This window comes from Macaca fascicularis, chromosome 2 (genome assembly GCF_037993035.2).
Source record: "Macaca fascicularis isolate 582-1 chromosome 2, T2T-MFA8v1.1".
NCBI classification, from domain to species: Eukaryota; Metazoa; Chordata; class Mammalia; order Primates; family Cercopithecidae; genus Macaca; species Macaca fascicularis.
In genome coordinates, this window is record NC_088376.1 from 83,881,994 (window position 1) to 83,904,749 (window position 22,756).

Sequence of the window (22,756 nt, forward strand, 5' to 3'; positions counted from 1 at the left end):
TATATCTGTCTAAGGACTTATATCCAGATCACATAGCAAGGCCCTGCAAATTAATAAAAGTCAAGCAAATTGCAAATTAAAGATAGGCAAAAGACTTGTACATGCTGTTCTCAGAAGAAGGTACATGAACAACCAGTAAGCACGTGAAAAGATGCGCAGCATCTTCAAGCATCACAGAAATGCAGTCGCGGTACCATTCACACCCACTAGGATAGCTAAAACAGAAAAGACTGATGATCAGTGTTGATGAGGATGTGGTGCAGCTCAGACTCTCATGCTGTTAATGGGAGTGCAAAGGGATACAATCTCTTGGGAAAACTGTTTCTTGTGAAGTTAACTATAGAACTACTCTATGACCCAGCACTTCCTTGTATTTACCCGGAAAAATAAGTTTTCAAAATTTGAACAAAAACATTCATAGCATTCTTATTAATAGCATTTTAGTATACGAAACCTCCAAGCTGGAAATAACCCAAATGTCCGCTGAAAAGAAAATGGAGGAATTGAGGTATAGTCATAAGGAACTACTGCCGAATAGCTCGATAACATGAGTGAATCTCATAGGCGCAAGGGAGTGTGTTCTGCGTGATTCCATTTATGTGAACTCCTAGTACAAGCAAAATTAACTACAGAATTAGAAGTCAGAATAGTGTCTACCTCTTGGGGTGGAGGTGGGATATCTTGAGGGGAGGCGTTTGTAGTGTATCCAGTTGTCAAATAATCATCCTGCTGGAAAATTTCCATTTTGTTTCCTCAGTTTTTAATTGCTTCCATTTTAAAATGTTAACTTTGTTCTTGGGACCAAAAACATAGAGCTATTTGTGTTATGACATCTTTTGATTTATAGTCTAAATCAGGAGTCCCCAACCCCCAGGCCGGATACCAGTACTGGTGAGTGGCCTGTTAGGAACCAGGCCACACAGCAGGAAGTGAGTGGCGAGCAGGAGCATTGCTGCCTGAGCTCCGCCTCCTGTCAGATCAGTAAGGCATTAGATTCCCATAGGAGCATGAACCCTACTGTGAACTGTGTATACAAGGGATCTAGGTTGTGCGTTCTTTATGTGGATCTAACACCTGATGACCTGAGGTGGAACAATTTCATTTCGAAACTACCCCGTCCGTGGAAAAATTGGCCTGCACAAAACCAGTCCCTGGTGCCCAAAAGGTTGGGGACCACCGACCTAAATTATAAAATTTAGCGAGATGCATCTTTACTACTTAAAATGTGAGCTGCATTTCTAGTCAGTGCCTTGTCTCCTTCTGTCAAAGTTTGAGTCACTGGATTTTATATTGTTTCATTCAAAATGTGTTGGGATACCCTTTTTATGGTGTGAATACAGATTGAGAGAAATACATTTTTATATCATTTTTGTTATGAAAGAGTGAAACTGAATGTAAACCAAGAGTGAATGGAGTGAATCTAAACCAAGATTATTCTAGAGACAACAGTGTCGCTATAAATTAATTAACTAGAACTCTTTCTTTTCCTGAAGGTGTACAAAGGAGAAGAAGCCACATTCCAAATCTCAGGCCTCCAGACCAACACAGACTACAGGTTCCGTGTATGTGCATGTCGTCGCTGTTTAGACACCTCTCAGGAGCTAAGTGGAGCCTTCAGCCCCTCTGCGGCTTTTGTATTACAACGAAGTGAGGTCATGCTTACAGGGGACATGGGGAGCTTAGATGATCCCAAAATGAAGAGCATGATGCCTACTGATGAACAGTTTGCAGCCATCATTGTGCTTGGCTTTGCAACTTTGTCCATTTTATTTGCCTTTATATTACAGTACTTCTTAATGAAGTAAACCCAACAAAACTAGAGGTATGAATTAATGCTACACATTTTAATACACACATTTATTCAGATACTCCCCTTTTTAAAGCCCTTTTGTTCTTTGATTTATATACTCTGTTTTACAGATTTAGCTAGAAAAAAATTGTCAGTGTTTTGGTGCACCTTTTTGAAATGCAAAACTAGGAAGAGGTTAAACTGGATTTTTTTTAAAAAAAAAAAAAAAGAAAAAAGAAAAAGAAAAAAAAAAAAAGAAGAAAAGCATACCAGATACCAAAAGCTAGCTTTCTTATGTTTTCCTTTAAATTTTCAGATTTACCTTCATTCTGTTTTCACTGATGTCTTTTGCAAGCCTTTGATTTTGTTTTTTTTTTGTTACAGTTTAGTAATTTATATTCACCAGTCACTTCTTATGTCTCGATCATCTATATCTGTAAACATGAATCACCGTGTGTGTACTTACAGGGCTAGGATTTCAGTGTTGTCAGAGTATTACCACACAGCAACAGCAACATACAGAAGATATGTTCACTCAGATAAGACTGCCCTAAACAACCATTCTGTCACTCAGTTATTTAACTGTGTTTAGCTCATTTAAATCAAAATGTGTACTTTAATCTAAAATGTTTTAATAATCTGTATTTCTTATAATTTTAACACTATGAGCTGCCTGTATAAGAAATCAAGTAAGCAGAATGCACCTATAAATTATGGAGCATTGTAGATTTTACCACATCAATTCATAGCAGTAACTTTAAGAGGGCATTGTGCAATAGTTAGTTGTTTTCTTGTTCAGCTATTTTAAAGGCTGCTTTAACTTGTTTGTTTGTCTTTGTATATAACTACTTCTAATCACTAGAGTTATTATATTCTGTTATGTTTGACCAGAATTATATGACAAGAACTGGCGACAGTTTAGTGCCTCTGCCCATTGTCCATGATTTACACTAATTGTGAGCAGTCTTCTTATGTGTCAGCTCATTATTTTTGAAGCATTTGCCTTTAGGCTGTTCTTTGAGGTATCAATGAAGTGATTGAATTTCAATACCTTAATTCAGTGCACATAATACTAATGTAACCGCAGATGAAAATTGATAAAACCCAAAAGAGAGTCATCTAAATTTGTAGTTCCTATTTCTGTGGGGTTGCCTGGCCATGGTTGGAGAGGGAATGGTGTTTGATGGTAAACACAGGGTGTTTGGGAATCAAAGAGCCTAGATTCTTTCCCTGGATCTGTCACTAACTTGCTGCGTGACCTGAACACGTCACTTTACCTCTCTGTGCCTCAGTTTTCCCATGCATGAAAAATAAAATAAAAATAAAATGGGGATTCTTATGTTTGTAAGTGCTTTGAGATATTTGACCAACAGGTGCTATTGGAGTGCAAAGTGTTACTCTTATGTGTTTATTTTGAGTCATGAGATAATCAATTTTAACCCAAAGTCATTGGATTATTTATATGAAGTCCATAATGTTCGAGTACCTCAGGGACATTTAAGAGTTGGAGGTGCAAATATATTCCAAAAGGGTGCAACAGACACAGTGTATCCCCCTGCTTCTGTTTTTGTATATTTTTGCTACTTGGTTTTTCTTGATCATAGCTATTTTGTGCTTGGTCTTTGTTGTCTAAGATGCAGTATCCTGTACTAGCTTATAATATTCCCATACCAAAGTCATGGGGAAACCAACATTATTTTGTTTTTGGTTTATTTATACTATATTCTGCATACAGTACTTTAAATGCCAATTACAGTGCAATCTTTATTTATTGTAAAAAATTTTTAAATGTACTTATGTACTAATTTTCCCTTGTAGCATGTTATATTTTTGTGTTTTATACTTTTGTAATTTTAGGTCAGTCTTGTTCCTTGGCAACATCTGTAGTATTATTAATCTTCTGACATTTTCTTGTGTTTTTAAAAAGATAAGAGCATCTAGTGCATTAAATGCCAAAAAAAAAAAGAAATCCATTATCAGTGATTGAAACGTTTACATGTACCCCAAAACCATAATCATCTCTTGGAAGAAAATGCTGAGATCAATGAATTATTCTGTGTGCCTATATTGATGTAGTGAGTACTAGAGAGTTCTGTGTTTTTTATTATTGACTATAATAAGTAGTTTAATTAGCTTTGCAAACTGATGGCATCGAGGTAAATATATTTCTGCCAAAGTTCTGGCCTTCCAAAACTCACCCCCCTGTTTAAACATGTGCTGTGACCCACTGTGACACAGCATGTGCATTTTCTAAAAAATTCCACGCAGGTGTTTCGGGGAGAGGTATTTTTTAAGCAATGCAAATTCAACTGAGTACAAAGCCCCCTCTCGGGGGGTTGGGGAAGTCTCTTTTTTGAAACACTTCAGAACTGCTGCTATAAAGAAATTCTCTGAATTGGTTGAATTTTTTTTAAGTAAATAGTACTTTAGGCCAAAATCTATATGAATATTTGATCTTCTTGAGATTTTCATACTATCATTTAACCACCAGGAAGCTGAAGTGTGTGAAATACAAAGCTGACAGCACTTTATTTTATTGCTCTCCATTATTTGGTATTCATTATATTCCTTCAGTCAGAAAATTATTACTCTCTATGGCACTGTTTTCTATCACAAATATGTATATGTGATATTGATATATAACTATATATATTGCCATTACACACGAACAATAAAATAAAGTGTTCTATTAACCTGATCTCTTTGCCCTTTTGCTATGTGAGGAGTGAATGAGTGGCCTTCTGATGCTCTGACTCTTCTCTGTATGTCAAACTCATCCCTGGCACAAGAAATTCCAGTCATGTGAAGCAAACTGCCCTTTGTCCTCAAAGAAATTGTTGAAAAAGAACACTTTTTAAAGAGACTTTCTGCATATTCTCTGCCTTGTTCTTATCAACTTTAAATGTTGGCATTTTCTAACCTTGTTTTGTTGGCTACAGTAATTCAGTATTCATGTCAAAAATTGAGAAGTGCCCTAATTGAATGTGTTTGAATGTTATCCTTGCACAATTCTTTAAATTGAAAGATAAAATGTTTTACCTCACTGTTGGACATACATTCCAAGCTTTTCAACTCTAGGAGAAAAAGAAAATCATGTTTTCCTGTATTGTAAATTTTAGACTATTTCATATACATTGTATTAAAACTGCCATATCAATTTTAATGTATAGATTTTGCAAATACTATGCTATATGTAATACCTAACTGTATCTGTAGTGTATATGTAATATATTTATGCCCAATAAATGTTTTAATTCTTTCTGACTTAAGTAGGGTTTTTCTGCCATGACTAGGATTGCTTTTGTTGTTGTTGTTTCTTTTCTTTTTTTGTTTTTGAGACGGAGTCTTGTTCTGTCACCAGGCTGGAGTGCAGTGGCACGATCTCAGCTCACTGCAACCTCCGCCTCCCAGGTTCAAGTGATTCCCCTGCCTCAGCCTCCCAAGTAGCTGGGGACTACAGGCACTCGCCACCACACCCAGCTAATTTTTAAAAATTTTTTAAAATTTTAGTAGAGATGGGGTTTCACCACGTTGGCCAAGATGGTCTCGATCTCCTGACCTCATGATCTCCGCTCACCCCGGCCTTCCAAAGTGCTGGGATTACAGGTGTGAGCCACTGCACCTGGCCTTATTCTTGCTTTTTAAATACTTAAAGCATATTCAGAGAAGTTGAAAATTCATGTGTTTTTGGAGGCCAGGCAGGTGGCCTTCCACAGAGGCAGCAGCTCAGCTCTTGCTGACCAAGGCCTTGCAGGACTGTGAGCCACAATCACCTATGTCCATGTTTCAAAAGAAGCTAAAAATCCAGATTTCCTTCATGGGCCAACTAAAAGGTGATTGTGGACTATATAGGCTGCCAGTTTAATCCTTTATCAGAGTCTCTGTGGATAACGTACCTTTTTGCCTAATACTTTATCTGCCTACCAAAACTCAGGAGTCCAGATTGCCCTCGTTTCACCTGGCACACTGGGTGCTTCCTCTCCCCTGACAAACTCTAGAGTGTTCATCTCATTTCCTGCAGGTCTCATTCAACAACAACAACAACAGCAATAAAACACAGTGTTCCTGCTCTGGCCATGGTTTTGTGATTTTAGATTGTCTTGGTAGGAATTCCCACTCTCTTATTTTTCAGGAAAATGTGTAAAAAAAACTATAACTTTATTGAACCTCACTTATATGAAGCATGGTAATTATTCTTCCGGGTAAAGATGACAAATTGAGCACATCAAATTTTGTATGCTCCTGACACTACTGAAAATAAAGAATTTTTTTTTTTAAGTCACAACTCAACCCTCAAGACTGGGAAGAAAGAGAGGAGTTATTGGCACCAGAATTTTGGAAATATGATCAACAAAAGTTAATTCTAATTTGGCAGAGGAGGAAATGAGCATCAATCTTTTTATTCTCAATGCCCGATATCCTAAAGGCTCAAAAATTGACAGCAACATATCCCTTTGAAGTGATAGTGAAGAGAGAGAAGAGGCTAAAATAGTATTGGTTGAAAGCTGTTTAAAATGCAGCTAGATCCATAAAATCCCTCCCCCCCTTTTTTTTCAGCTGGACAAAAATGTCCCTCCTCCCCTCCCACCTCCATCACTCTTGCAGAAGCCTAGAGGTTTATCCTCAGGAGAAGGTTCAAATAGAAAGTCCCTGGACTGGGGGACACTATCCACAGTTGAGAATGAAGGCACCATATCAGAAGCACATTAGTGAACCTAGGCATACAGAAGAATATTACAAAGAACCCCATGGGCTGGGAACAACAACAACAAAAAATCTAAAGATCTTCAATGAAATGGTTCAGCCAGAGCACTCTTGGGTAGTACTTTTCAACCTGTACATTAATATCACCTTGGGAGCTTTTCAAAATTATCGTACCCCACACCAATAAAATGAGTATTGCAGAGGGATCAATATTTTTGAGCTCTCCCCAGGTGATTTCACTGTGTATATGAAATTGAGAATCATTGCTGAAAAGTGAAACTCTCAATCAGCAATGCGCTATTAGCTTTTTAGTCTTCCATCTTAACCAGTGGTAACCTGGCATCTAATGGAAGTGTCTAACATGGACGAAAAGCCCAAACCAACAACTTGGAAGAATCAGAGACTGCATGGAGAAGAAGCTTCAAAAACCTGTCATATCTCCAGAGAGATAAGAAAAGAAAAGGCATCTGTAGAATAAAGATAGAAAACTGTAGAAAAGGAACTGTTAACAAGAAAATGTTCTTGGAAATTAAACATTCAGTACCAAGGTTGGAAGCTGAAATTTAGCAAATAACCCGAAAAATGGAGAAAAAAGAAATGAAAAGATTAGGATCAGACCAGGACCATTCAATATTCAAATAATAGGAACTCCAGAAAGAACAGAGAAAATAGAAGAGAGGAAATCATTAAACACATGAGTTTCTAGAATAACAGGGTATGGGGGCACACAACACAATGGATGAAAATAGGACTTGTACCAGGGCACGCCATCTTGAAGTTTCAAAACACTAGGACCAAGAGAACCTCCCCGACATGAAAAGCTGGTCACATAGAAGGATTGGGAATCAAGAGTGGCGTTAGACATAAGTGAAGAAATTGCTTCAAGATTTTGAAAGAAATATAATAGATTTCTTGCCTGCCTATTCTCAGTCAAGTGTAAGGTACCATGAAGACATTTTTTAAATTGGAAAATCTCACAAGTTTGCCTCCCATGCACCTTTTCTCAGGAAGCTACTAGAGGATAAGCTTTCCCATACAAGTGAATAAATCAAAGAAGCATCCATGGGATTCTGTTTCCAGTGCTTTTTATTTAGGTCAGAAGTTGGCTCTCTGACCCTATGCCACAAAAGGATTTATGCAACTGTCATGTTCTTACCCTTTCCCCATCCCCAATTGACCTGAATGTACACATACACTTCCCTAAACAGGGGGATTGTAAAAATGACCCTTTTAAACAAATCTCTCAGGATATTTTGCCTTGAGCCATTTAAAATTAATAGTTAAATCTGTCTACAGATACCCTTTATTCAGGGTGACAACTAAAATGTAATTCCCACCTTCACTACTAGACTAGTACCTCAAACGCTGGGGGAAGGGGGTGTGTCCATGGAGCAACAAGCCTCATTTTAACTTTTCAGCATCTAGCACATTTTCTGGCCCATATTAGAAGCTAAAAAAGATTCATTGAATTGAACTCACCTAATTTGGTAACCAAAAGTTGGCAGAACAGTGATGTGGCTCATAGACTTGCTGCTTCAACCCATAATCTTTTCCCTCAAGGGTGTTATTTTCAGTGCAATACTTTACTTTCTTTTTTAATGAAGTAGTTGTCAGTATTTTAAAATTTGGAAATTTTACATAAAATACTGGAATTCCAGATTCTACTGAAAGCGGGAAGACCTGGCAACTCTAGGTCTTGTTGATGTGGAGATTATCAATGGAGATGAATATTGGCTGCCCTTGTTGGTTGGGGCATTTTGTTCTGCTCTTGATCACATTTTTCACTAAATCTCTGGCATGGATATGGATGTTATCTTTTCTAATATTTCCATCAAAGGTGAGTAAACATGTACAGGACATCCAAAATGATGGAATGAGGACCTCCATAAATCTACTTCTCCATAAAAACAACAAAAACACTAGCAAAAAAGTACTGGAATCAACTTTTCCAGAACTTTGGAAATTAACCACAGGTTTGCAACCATCTGAACCTTGGTAAGAACAGCTGGTTCTATGGCATTTTAACTCAATCTCCTCTATCCCAGCTCTCCAAAGCTCTGCCATAGTCTTGGAATCAGCACCCCTGCAGCCAGGAGAGGCAGTTTGGAGCTCTTCAAGACGTCTCCTCCCCAGAGCGTTGTCACTATTTATCCTACCTCACAGCTACCTGGAAAAGGTGCCATTTGTAGGGTGTTACTATTTAAACTGACTGGCAGCTGCTCCATGGGAAAAGCCTAATACCCAGGGTACTTGTTGAAAAATAATCAGCGCAGTTGTTTAACCCGGCAGCTGCCTAGGCTGCAGTACCCGTTGAGGCAAATAAATTAGCTAAAAACTTGAAGATCTGGGAAATGAAATGTTCATAGGGGACTTTTAAAAGTTCCTGACATAGTCGTGGGGATCTAGCAGACCATATGCATGTGCACGGCTGTGCCCAGACTCAGAAGATGGAGAACACCCCCATCCTTCACTTCTGTCTGATCTCAAGGTCTTGGCTTAACCAGAATTGTAAACTTCCTGAGCTTTAAAGGTGTACTTCAACATTCAGAGCCCTTGACAAAGCGTGGAAGATTTATTGGTTCCTGGTATTTAAGGAAATCTGCAAACAGTCATTAGAGGACCATTAAGCTGAACAGAGATTACAGTGGCCAGATGCAAAGGAAGAAGTCTGGAAGAATACATTCCGAATTCATAACTCAACCCTAATAGGGAGTGGGGAAGTGATGGTTAAAGAGTTGTTTAGTCTTCACTAATATTTTAGCCTTATAAATGAAAAATGGGCCCCGGACATGGTGGCTTCTGCCTGTAATCCCAGCACTTTGGGAGGCCGAGGCAGTCAGATCACTTGAGATCAGGAGTTCGAGACCAGCCTGGCCAACATGGTGAAACTCGGTCTCTACTAAAAATGCAAAAATTAGCTGGGCGTGGTGGCAGGAGCTTCCAGCTACCTGGGAGGCTGAGGCAGGAGAATCGCTTGAACCCAGGAGGCGGAGGTTGCAGAGAGCTGAGATCATGCCGCCGCACTCCAGCCTGGGCAACAGAGTGAGACTCAGTCTCAAAAGAAATGAAAAATGAATTATGTATTATTTGTGTAATAAAAATGCATTTTTATTGCAAACAAAAACATAGCAAAGAAATGAAATTTCTTCCCCCTTTTTGAGTCAAAGGATAAATATAGTAAAGGATGAATCTTAATTTTTTTCTTAGGACTAAAGGTATGGATTTTTATTTTCTGTCCAATTCGTTAGAGAAATGTTCAATTCAGATAAAAGTTTTTGCACTATGAGCCGTTGAATGTCTCTGATTTTCTACTATGACAGTGTTTTCCGAAGTAAGGCGGTTATACCAGATAATTCTAAGTGGCACATGTCTAACGTCTTTCAAATTATGTAATTTTTGTCATCTGTACGAAGGAGATATACTAAAAAAAACAGTTACATTAAAGTGGATATTTAAGTTGATAAAAGAAATATCATAAGTAACTCATAATGCAAGGGCTACTCAGATATGGCAGAAATCATAGGGATGATAAGCAAATGACCAAAGTTTGAGAATGATGCACTGTGGAACACTGCCTCTTGAGATACAAATGGATCTATGGAACAGAACACATTTGTATGCTAGCACCTGCACATACATTCTTTTTTTTCTTTGGGTGAAAAGAGTTCTGTTGAAGGAGGTGAGAAGAAAAACTTTGATGCACATAGAACTGGAAATTGAACTAGACTAGAAAGTTTGTGCAGCTGATCCCCACCAGCCTCAATGACTGCCTTAGAATTTCCTGTTTTACTGTGCATATTTCCCTGTTCAGTACTTCTGAATAGTCACATGAGTGAAAATTGGCATTTGGAAAGTTAAAGTTCTTTGGCACAAACCCTGAAGGTTTATATGTATATAAACATCTCATTATTTTGCAGAGCCTGAGATAAGAAAATAGATGTTGGTTTTAAAATAGGCCTGGGGGAGGGAGCAAGGGTATAATGGGCCTCTTGTTTTGTCTGACAGTCTTTCCTATGAGCAGTGAGCCAGGGACACCGGTGCTCTTCCACCCCTAACTTTATCCATTTGGTTCTCTAGGAGTTGTGTTCTCCCAAAACCCCTTGCACAGACTAAGGTGTATTATTCAAGAAATGGGTCCCTAGCCTACACTTGGACCCATCCCTGGATGTGGGATTAAGACTCAAATTGGTCTTGCTCCAGTGGCTGAAGCTATAAGATGAAAAGCTTGAAAATTTGGGGCAGCTGGTTTTCTTGATGTAGAGAAAGCCAGTGTTCAGTGAGGGGAAACAAGGAAGCTGGAAGGAAAAGAGAAAAGAAGAGGATTAAGGAATAATTTCTTATTAATAATCTAATGCATTCCTATTAGATTATTAGACACTAATTTAATCTATTAAGGACTAGATTCCTTACAAGGACCCTAGTTAAGGCCCACTTCATCCTGTTTTTCGGTTTGCTGAGACCCACTTCCCTGTTTTCCTTATGATAAATTTCCCTTTATGTTTAAGTTAATTGGACTTGAGTTTCTGAGACCAAACCCAAAAATTTCCCATCTAGGACAGAAAGCATTTAACACCTGATTTCCTATTGCAAAGGAGCCTTACTTAAAGTAGGGTGTACTGTGTGCAAAAGGCACAGCCTCAAAGTTTTTCTGTGCTGGGAATTTATTCAAATTTGGCTTCTTTGTGTTTTTGTTTTATTTTTCACCCTTCAAGCAATATAGACTGAATCTAGGAAAGCTTTTATTTTTTAAATTAAAACCAAAATAACATTGTGCTGAATTAGAGCACTTATTTGTGAGCTGATATTAAGCACTTGACATACATTATCTCATTTATGCCTCATATCAACACTTTAAGGTGAGTATGTCCGTGCTCCTGAAGCATAAGGTGCTTAAGTAACCTGGGCAAAGCATCTAAGTAAAGTGTTGATGGAAGATTCAACCCCGGCTCTCATTAAATTCTGAGGCTGGTGTACCTTACCCCTGTGCTGTGCTATCTGCAAAAAAGCCCTTCAGAATTTATTCTGTCATTGTATTTTAACTGGTGTGAACAGCAATTGTTGGACTTTATCTCATAAGTATTGTGATGTTAAAATAAGCACCCTAAAATACAAATGATTATGCAACATAACACGTTTGTAAATTAACCAAAGGTTTGTTGAATTGAGCTCAACTAATTTGGTAACTAAAAGTTGACAACAGTGATGTGACCCATAGACTTTTGCTCCTTCAACCCATAATCTTCAATATTGTACTGAAAGTTGTAGCTAAAGTAAAAGTTAAAATGAGGTTTAAGTACATATTAGAGGACCAGCAGCTATGGTCTGGACCTTCAGGCTTGAATTTATCCCTTCACTGCCATTCTCACTCTTTCTGATTAAAGAAAAGGCACAAGTGTACTCATCTGAAAGTTATATGTTTGAGGAAGGGACTATCATCTCTATAAAAAACGGACTGAGTTTCCCAGAAGACAAGGAGTGATAAGTCTCGGTTCTGAGCCTTGGGTTCCTCCAGTGGAGGCAAATTGAAAGACACTAACGTCTTTACGATTCTATGAAGACAGGATTTTTCTGAGGTAGGTGGGCTTCAGTCCAAACTATAGTTCCTTGATAGAAATAATCAGAGGACAGCCTGCAAGATCCTCCACGTATGTGCAGCCTCCAGTATTCTTTGGTTGAAAAAAATAGCACCACGTGCTGTAAACATTGAAATCTGTATTGCAAAACTGCCATTCAGGACAGTTGTCCAGTCAACTCCAGTACCTCTGCTCAGATAACACACCACACTTCTACAAAGCTGATTTCAGTGCTACCACAAAGGGGTTAGGAAATAAAAAATGGTACAGAAAAGAGTAAACATAGGATACCAACTAAGTAAAAGGAAAGGAAGTGCAGGAGTGGGTTCTGAAGACATGAATGTTGAAAGGCCAAAGGAGTTTGCTGCACTCTTGCTGGGTTTCCCCAGGAGAGCCCTGATCTCCAGGAAATAGACCTGTTTGCCCACATGCCCACCCTTGCTGAGGCCCTCCACCTTTCAACCATATCCAGCCCTTCAGAGCCAAGCCCCGAGGTGTTCTTTCCCTCTGTCATCTAGGCAAATTTCTCACAAGTGCTTGTAAGTATCTTTCTGGACTGCTTTATTCAGCTTGCTCATTGAGAAGGGATTTGTGGTAACTTCTTACAGAAGCAGTAAAAAATGAATACAGATTTTTAAAATACAGAATATTTGTGTGACATTGCGTAGGATAGGTGAGGTGTTAAATAGAAATCTAAAAGCCTAAAAGGAAAAGAGTGACACATTTAACTTACTAAAAATACAGAAAATAATTGTAAAATAACATTGGCAAAGGGTTAATATTCCTCATATGCAAAAGCTCCTATACATTAATAAGAACAAAAATGAACCTTTTTTTTTCTTCTTTCTAATAAATAGGCAAAGTAGCCATGCATGGTGGCTCACACCTGTAATCTCAGCACGTTGGGAGGCTGAGGCAGGAGGATCACATGAGCCCAGGAGTTTGAGACCAGCTTGGGCAACATTGTGAGACCCAGTCTTTACCAAAAAAAAAAAAAAATTATCTGGGTGTGGTGGCTCATGCCTGTAGTACCAGCTACTCAGGATGCTGAAGTGGGAGGATCAATTGAGCCTGGGATGTCAAGGTGACAATGAGCCATGATCGCTCCACTGCACTCCAGCCTGGGTGACAGAGTGAGATCTTGTCTCAACAAAAAACAAAACAACAACAACAAAAAATGCAAAGTAAGTAAATAGAAGAAATATTTGATAATTTGTTACAGCAGCAATAGAATATGAATATAGATTTTTGAATACCAAAGCAGTTTATAGAAGAAATATAAATTACAAAAATCATAGAGAACAATGTTCAACCTTGGTACATGTTAGGAAAATTAAAATTCAACTAATGGGAAATATTTAGCCCTTAAGGAAACATTTTAAAGATCAATATCCTGGCCAGGTACAGTGGCTCACGCCTGTAGTCCCAGCACTTTAGAAGGCCAAGGCGGGTGGATCACCTGAGCTCAGGAGTTCGAGACCAGCCTGACCAACATGCTGAAACCCTGTCTCTATTAAAAATACAAAAATTAGCCAGGTGTGGTGGCGGGCGCCTGTAATCCCATCTACTCGGAAGGCTGAGGCAGGAGAATCACTTGAACTGGGGAAGTGGAGGTTGCAGTGAGCTGAGATCACACCACTGCACTCCAGCCTGGGCAACAAGAGCAAAACTCCATCTCAGATAAATAAATAAATAATATCACATTGGAAAAAGTATGGGGAAATCACCTATCTATCTCTCTAGGAAGATGTTAATTACTGTAGCATTTTTGAAGGTAATCTGGAAATACTACATTTTAAAATGGAACATAAGCAATCTTAAAAGTCTAAAGAAAAAATAGATCTGTATGTAAGGGTGTACATGCAAGGATATTTATTTCAGCACTGCTTATTAAAGAAAAACTATTGATAGAGCAATGCATTCAAATTATTAACTATTTTAGATCTATTAAAAATGAATTCATGTCACAAGAAAACAACAGATCTATATCCTTCTGAAATACAAACATCTTCAACAAAATACTGGCATATAGAATCCAGCAATATATAAAAAGGATTATAAACCATGACCAATAAATTTACCTCACGAATGGAAGATTGGTTCAGCATACAACTAATTAATATAATTAAAAATTTTAAAATTTTATTTATTTAAATGAATAAAATTTATTTTTTATTTTTATTTAAAATATAAAAACAATATAATCATCTCAACAGACACATGAAAAACATTTGACAAAATCTAACAGTCTTTCATGGTTAAAAAAAAAAAAAAAAAAAAATACCAAACTAGAAATAGACAGGACCTTCCTCAACTTAATAAACAGCATCTATGAAAACCCACAACGAACATACTTAACATCAAAAGACTGAACACTTTCCCTGCTAAGATCAGGAACAAGTCAGGGATGCTTACTCTTGCTACTTCTATTCAATATTTTTCTGAAAGTTGTAGCTAGAGTAGCTAGGCAATAAAATGAAATGAAAGGATCCTCATGCTTTAGAGAGCAGTCAGGAGCTCTGCTCCACAAGAAAACTTACTTATAAATGTGTTACAGGATCTTTGGGATGTCGATTTTCTGGCTGGAAGCCTGTGCGATGGGTGGTGCCTTTGCCCAACTTCTTGGCCAGGAAGAATGAGGTAAGCAGACAAGTGAAGGTGAAGAGATGAGCTTTAAGTGTTAGAACAGCTCGGAGGAGACCTGCAGTAGGTAGCTCCTCTCTGTAGGCAGCTCACTCTCAAGTGTTCAGCTCTCAGCAGAGAGGAGGTCCTGGAGAAGGTTACTCCTGTCTGCATCTGGTAGTCCCAACGTCTCTGCAGGTCTCTGAAGTTCTCAGCAGAGAGGGTAGCTCCTCTCTGCCGCTGGTCTTCCAGACCATAGTCTCTCCCTTCTCGCATTCTCTGCCCTCCTTTGGCTGAGCCTGGGGCTTTTATGGACCTCAGAAGGAAGGAAGTGCATGCTGATTGGTCCATGGGCAGCCATGGTTGGGCCTGGAAGAGGCGCTGCAAATCACCACTCTGCTCTCAGGACTGGCAGCCTGGCCCCTAGCCTTCAGGTCCTCCCTGGCCTGAAGGCGGGGCCTTACTGGGGATCTGCCCACTTCAGCCCAGGAGCTTGTCTGCCTCCCTCAGTCATCCGGAGGCTGCTGGCACCGAAGGGCACCTGCAGCCCAGCACTCAGCTGCCCTCATCTTATCCCCCAGAGAGGGCTGAGCCAGCAAGGAGCTGGCATGTCACCACTGCCCCGAGCATGTGCCCACTTGGTCGGGCTGTGACAGCCCCCAGGCTCGGCCCCAATCCCGCTCCAAGATTGTAGCAGGCACGGGAGCGGAAAGACATGAGGCAGCAGGAGCAGGCACCTCCGAGCCTGCAAGGGCAGGAGGCCTTCCCAGGCCCCCCAAGCTGCAGGGATGCCTGGGTCTGCAGCCCCAGTTTGGTTGGCTGCAACTGCACTTCGCCTGGGGAGCGGGGCTCTTGCCTGCTCTCTAAAGCAGGAGGCCTGGATCCACAGCCACAACTTGGGTGGCTGAAGCCCTGCCCAGGAGGGCATGGCTCCTGTGCATGCCCAAGTCCCAAGAGCATGGGGTGCCCAGGTTGCAGCTGCCACTTGGGTGGCTGCAGTTGTACCTGGGGAGGTCCCGCCCCACCAACTTGGAAGGGGCAGGGCTCCTGCTTGTACCTGGCTACCACCAGCTCCATGGAGCACGGCACCTGGCTGTACCCTCCTGCAGCCTAGGGGATGGGGGGTGCTCTGGGTCCTCACTGGGACTGGGCGGGCATCTGGAGCAGGGGTGATGAGGCCAGGAGCTCCCCCTGTGGCTCCAGTGCTCGGAGGTGGCCCGGAGCTCCCCTTCATCCAGTCTACAGCCTGGCCCATTGTGGTGGCCGCTCGGGTGGCGAGTTGCGGGAGGTGGGAGCAGGCTGTCTGCCATCTCCCTTGGCCGCACCAGATGGCCCGCCACTGCCATCAAATGTTCATAGCAGCATTATTCACAATGGTCAAATGTTCATCATGTGATGAATGAATAACTGAAATATAATATATCCATACAATGAAATAGTATTTGACCATAAAAAGGAACAAAGTACTGATACATGCAATAACATAGATGAACCTTGAAAACATGCTAAGTAAAAATTCAGGCACAAAAGTCCATATATTTTATAATTCCATTTATATTAAATGCCTAGAATGAGGTAATCTATAGAGACAAAAAAGTTGGTAGTTGCCAGTAACTGGGGGAAAGACAATTCAGGAGTGACTGGTAATAGACAAAGGGTTTCTATTTAGGATGATAAACATGTTCTGGAATTAGATAAGGTAGATGGTTACACACCTCGTGAATATAGGAAAAACTGCTGAGTTACAAACTTTAAAAGAGTAAATTTCATTTTATGTCAATTATATCTCAATAAAAATGGGAAAATGAATTAAACCATCTTTACTGACCTGGAAATATATCCCTGACTTACTATAAGATGAAAGAAATACCAGCACAAAAAAGTATGGGAGGATTATCAAACCATTAATATTGATTACTTCAGTAAGATCAAGGACAAAATGAAAGTAAGAAATAATGTTTCCTGACTGGGCATGGTGGCTCACGCGTGTAATCCCAACAGTTTGGAAAACTGAGGTGAGAGGATTGCTTGCGCCCAAGAGTTTGAGACCAGCCAGGGCAACATGGCTCATAAGGTTAGGCTTTGTGTTCCCACTCAAACCTCATCCTGAATTGTAATCCCCAGGTGTTTAGGGAGAGACCTGGTGGGAAGCGATTGAATTATTGGGATGGTTTCCCCATGCTGTTCTTGTGTTAGCAAGTGAATTCTCATGAGATCCGATGGTTTTATAAATGGTAGTTTTTTCCTGTGCTGACACATCCTCTCTCTCTCTCACCTGCCACCATGTAAGACATGCCTGCTTCCCTTTCTGCCATGATTATAAGTTTCCTGAGGCTTCCTCAGCCATGTGGAACTGTAAGTCAATTAAACCTCTTTCCCTTTATAAATTACCCAGTCTTGGAAAGTTCTTTATAGTAGTGTGAAAATGAACTAATACAATGGGAAAACTCAACTCTACAAAAAATTTTTAAAAAATTAGCATGGTGGCATGCACCTGTGGTCATAGCTACTTAGGAGGCTCAAGTGCGAAGATTGCCTGAGTCCCAGAGGTGGAGGCTACAGTGAGCCATGATTGCACCACTGCACTCCAGCCTGGGTGGCAGAGTGAGACCTTGTCTCAAAAAAAGAAAAAAAAAGAAAAAAACTTTTCTTATAGACTTCAATATTGCTCAACTTGCTATGAACAGGCCTTTAATGGTTTACAAGAACAAGTAAAAGTACACACACACACACACACAAAATTAAAAAGTGAGTATAAAATCCTGGCATTTAGCAAGTTTGAAACATTAAGCAAATCACTTGGCTACTCCAGGCTTCAGTTTTCTCCTGCAAAAAATGATTGGGTGGACTGGATGGCAACAAGGATGTTAAGAGAGACTTCAAACAACCCCAACTACCAGGGAGCAAATAAGAAACAGCTGGGAGAAAGGAGAAGATAGGCATGTATATTTTGAAAAACTCCCCAGAGGATTGATTCTCTTTTAACATCCTGCCCCCTATCCCCTCTACCTATAATAATCCCGGATACGAACCCTTATGGTTTTAAAAAAAATATCTTCTAAATATTCTCTATGACTCCTTCACTTGAAAGTCAAAGCCCCCCTAATAATGCATTAGCCTTACTTTCTATTATCTGATGAAGCAGAAAGACAGTAGGCCTTGCAATCATCACAAGCGTCAAGATCCTGGCTTGACCACTGTGTTATTTAGCTATTATTGTATAACAAGCCACCTCAAAACTCAGTTGCTTAAGACAATCTGAGGGCTCCAGGAGTCCTCTGTGAGAATAGTTTCCAGAAAGACAAGGCAGGAGACAGATTACAGAATGAAAAATGAATAGTGATGAGGACTTGTAGGCAGTGGGATCTGGAGTGAAGGAAAGAAAACAGTAGCTTGTCAGAGAAACAAAGTTAAAGGAAGGATGTGCGTGGTTGGTTAGCTTTTATTTGTAAACTAGGAGAGACTTAGGTATTTGGTAGATCCAAGAGACAGTTCTAATCTAGAAGTAGCAGTTGAAGGTACAGGAGAAGGTATAATCAGTGTAACAATGTTCTGTAGAAGATGACATAAATGAGAACTGAAAGCACAACTAAAGGATTTAACCTTAGAAACTAGTAGAAATATGTCTTCATTTGAGATAAAAGATAAGAAAAATACAATGAAGGCATGTAAGTGTAGGAATGGAGAAGAGGGTCATGAGAAAACTCATGTTTGAAAGGGACTCTATTCTTTCAGGAGGAGAGGGAATGAATTGTTTTCAGAGAGTGAAAGGCCAGAAGGAGGCAGGATGGTTTGGAACTGGAGGAGAGGAGGACAGGGTTTAGAACAGGAAAGATGCCTTAAGAAGCCTTTGTGGAGATGCCCATCAACAGTAAGCAGTTTCCATTAGCAAAGATGGGACCCAAGGAGTGGTGTCAAGAAAGTGAATGACAAGGGCTTAATGAGGATTTCAATATCATCACAGTAGGTCAGACCCAAGGAGGAGAGAAGAATCTTCTCAAGGATATGCAACAGGGGAGTTAGAGGCACTTAAAACTTGAGAATTACGAAGAAATGTGGCATGGTTTTGTACTCTAGGCCTATAAAATGGGAGCTAGAATAAGCAGCACGAGGCCTGGGACTCTGTGTTGATAACAAATATTTGTTAAGCACTTGCTGGATTTCCCCACATGAAGCTAAGCCTCTGATAAGCATTATTTCATTTTGTTATCATAGTAATAGTTTATAAGATATTGTTATTCTCATTTTACCAATAGGAAAACTGAGCTTTAAAGAGATTATTTTCTCAAGGTCACTGTGGCAGATATTTTCTGAAGATGACAGCAATCATTTCTCTCATCTTCTACAATGTGGCCCTACAAGTCCATCTCAAAGAGTAGAGTTTAATTCCTTATCCTTGAATCTGGATGGGGTTGTCACTGCATTGACCAATAGAATATGACCAAAAATATCTCTATGTGGCTGCCAAGGCTTTGTTATAAAGTTCTGTGCATCTACCTGGTTCTCTTGGAACTCTACCTCTGGCAGAAGACCACCATGTAACAATTTTTTTTTTTTTTTTTTTGAGACGGAGTCTAGCTCTGTCGCCCAGGCTGGAGTGCAGTGGCCAGATCTCAGCTCACTGCAAGCTCCGCCTCCCGGGTTTACGCCATTCTCCTGCCTCAGCCTCCCGAGTAGCTGGGACTACAGGCGCCTGCCACCTCGCCCGGCTAGTTTTTTTGTATTTTTTAGTAGAGACAGGGTTTCACCGTGTTAACCAGGATGGTCTCGATCTGCTGACCTTGTGATCCGCCCGTCTCGGCCTCCCAAAGTGCTAGGATTACAGGCTTGAGCCACCGCGCCCGGCCCATGTAACAATTTTGACAGTCCAAAGACTGCCATGCCGGAGCATCACCTGAACATGGCTGAGCTCCAAGCTAACAGCCAGCATCAACTGCCTTCCATGTAAGTGAGCCAGCTTGGTCTCACATCTGGCTCAGTCAGTCAAGATTTCAGATGACTGAAGCCCAACTCAACATCTGGCTGTTATCACATGAGAGACTGCCCAGCTCAGTCCTTCCTGAAATTCTGACCCACAAAATCGTGAGCAGAATGAAAAGGTTGTTGCTTCACAACAAGTTTTGAGGTAATGTGTTATGCAGCAATTGTAATCAAAATAGCCTCACAACATCACAGAACAACAGAGCAGGGATTCAAATGCAAGCCTGCCTGACTCTGGAGCCCATATTTCTCTTTGTAGATTATTGTTCACATTTCTCTTCTTAAATCCCCTGCGTCTAGCCCAGTTTTTATCTTGGAGCATATGCTGAATAAACATGTTACTTACTTCTTAGGTGGATGTCTTCTTCTCACCTCTATTCTATTCCCTAGAAAATTTACATAATTGCATAATTTACAAAATTGCATAATGGATCATTGTCCAAAATTGGGAAAACATACCATTGGTTATTAAAACCATTATCATGTCATTGCCAAATAAATCTTCATACAATCACTCACTCACATCCTATTCTTTTATGTGTTGGCAAGTCAAAAAACCTTAAATTCCTGAAGACTTTGAGGAAAATACTGTGTCTTTTTTATATAGATGCTAACCAGAAATTACTTTAGTCTTCATATTTCTTTCTTGGAGTTTTTGCTAGGCATATTAAATTTAAGGAGGCCAAAATCACAATAGACAATGAAAGCATGACCTCTTAGGATTAGAAGAATCATAACTAGTGTTGAAAGGTTGAATTTGCACAGAACCTAGATTTTTCAAAAGTTATTTTATGTTAGGTTCAGGGAGTACATGTCCTGGGTTGTTACATGGGTACATATTGTGTGATGCTAAGGTTTGGGGTATGAATAATCCTGTCACCCAGTAGTGAGCATAGTATCCAACAGGGAATATTTGTTTTTCTCTTTCCTTTTTGTGGGTACATAATAGGTATATATGTTTATGTAGTACATGATGTATTTTGATAAAAGCGTGCAATGCATAATAATTACATCAGAGTAAATGGAGTATCCATCCCTTAAGCATTTATCCTTTGTGTTACAAACAATCCAATTATATACTCTTTTTGTTATTTTGAAATGTACAATTAAATTATTGACTATAGTCACTCTTTTGTGCTATGAAATACTAGTTCTTTCTTTACGTTTTTGTACCCATTAGGCATCCCCATTTCCTCTCCCCACCCCACAATCCTTCCCAGCCTCCGGTATCAATTCTTCTACTCTCTATCTCCATGAGTTCAATTGTTTTAATGCTTAGCTCCCACAAATAGGTGAGAACATACGAAGTTTGTATTTCTGTTCCTGGCTTATTTCACATAACACAATGATCTCCAGTTCCAATCATGTTGTTGAAAATGACAAGATCTCATTCTTTTTTGTGGCTGAATAATACTGTTTATATGTACGATATTTTCTTTTCCATTCATCTGTTGATGGACACTTAGGTTGCTTCCAAATTTTGGCTGTTGTGAGTAGTGCTTCAATAAACAGAGGAGTGCAGAGATCTCGTCAATATACTGATTTCCTTTCTTGTGAGTATACCCCTAGCAGTGGGATTTCTAGATCACACAGTAGCTCTACTTTTAGTTTTTTGAAGAGCCTCCAAACTGTTTTCCCTGGTGGTTGTACTAATTTACATTCCCACTAACAGTGTATGAGGGCTCCCTTTTCTCCAGATCCTTGCCAGCATTTGTTATTGCTTGTTTTTTGGATAAAAGCCCTTTTAATTGGGGTGAGATAATATCTCCTTGTAGTTTTGATTTAGATTTCTCTAATGATCAATAATGTTGAGCACGTTTTCATATACCTGTTTGCCATTTGTATGTCTTCTTTTGAGAAATGTCTATTCAAATCTTTTGCCCATTTTAAATCAGATTATTAGATTTTTTTCTATAGAGTTGTTTGAACTGCTTATATATTCTGGTTATTAATGCTTTGTCAGATTAGTAGCTTGAAAACACTACCTCCCATTCTATGGGTTGTCTCTTCACTTTGTTGATTGTTTCCATTGGTGGGCAGAAGCTTTTTATCTTGATATGATCCCATTTGTTCATTTTTGACATTGTCCATGTTGCCTGTGCTTGTGGGGTATTACTCAAGAAATCTTTACCTACTCTAAAGTCCTAGAAAATTTCCCCAATATTTTCTTTTAATGGTCTCATAGTTTGAGGTCTTAGATTCAAGTTGTTACTCCTCTTTGATTTGATGTTTTTATATGGTGAGAGATGGGGTCTAGTTTTGTTCTTCTGCATATGGTTATCCAGTTTTTCCAGCATCATATGTTGAAGAGACTGTCTTTTCCCCAGTGTATGTTCTTGGCAGCTTTATTAAAAATGAGTTCACAATAGGTGTATGGATTTGTTTCTGGGTTCTCTGTTCTGTTCCATTGGTCTATGTGCCTGTTTTTGTGCCAGTACCATGCTTTGGTTTTGGTCATTATAGCTCTGTCTGTAGTATAAAGTCAGGTAATATGAATTCTCCAGCTTATTCTTTTGCTCAGGATAGTTTGGCTATTCTGAGTCTTTTGTGATTCTATATAAATTTTAGGATTGTTTTATTTATGTCTATGTTGAATGTCATTGGTATTTTGATAGGGACTACATTGAATCTGTAGATTGCTTTGGGTAGTATGAACATTTTAATAATATTGATTCTTCCAATCCATGAACATGGAATAACTTTCCATTTTTTGGTGTCCCTTCAATTTCTTTCCTCAGTGTTTTATAATTTTCATTGTAGAGAACTTTTACTTCTTTGGTTAATTCCTAGGTGTTTTATTTTATTTTGTAACTATTGTAAATGGGATTACTTTATTGATTTGTTTTTCAGATTTTTGGTGTTCATTTATTATAAATGCTACTGATTTTTGTAAGTCAATCTTGTATCCTGCAACTTCACTGAATTTGTTTAATCAGATCTAATAGTTTTTTGGTGAAGTCTTTAGGTTTTTCCAAATATAAGATCATTTCACCTGCAAACAAGGATAATTTGGCGTTTTCCTTTCCAATTTTGATACACTTTATATCTTTTTCTTGTCTGATTGCTCTACCGAGGACTTTCACTATTA

General features: G+C 39.4%; 1 protein-coding gene across 4 annotated transcripts in view; it reads left to right on the forward strand.

The window, feature by feature from the left end:
* FNDC3B (fibronectin type III domain containing 3B) overlaps positions 1-5,053 on the forward strand; it is a 363,872-nt gene extending 358,819 nt beyond the window's left edge. For all 4 annotated transcript variants that reach the window (XM_005546389.4, XM_045385094.2, XM_005546390.4 and 1 more), the window contains one exon: positions 1,494-5,053. In XM_005546389.4, the coding sequence (XP_005546446.1) occupies positions 1,494-1,805 (312 nt within the window). In that variant the 3' untranslated portion in view covers positions 1,806-5,053. The remainder of the gene's footprint in view (positions 1-1,493) is intronic.
* The last annotated feature ends 17,703 nt before the right edge of the window (positions 5,054-22,756 follow it).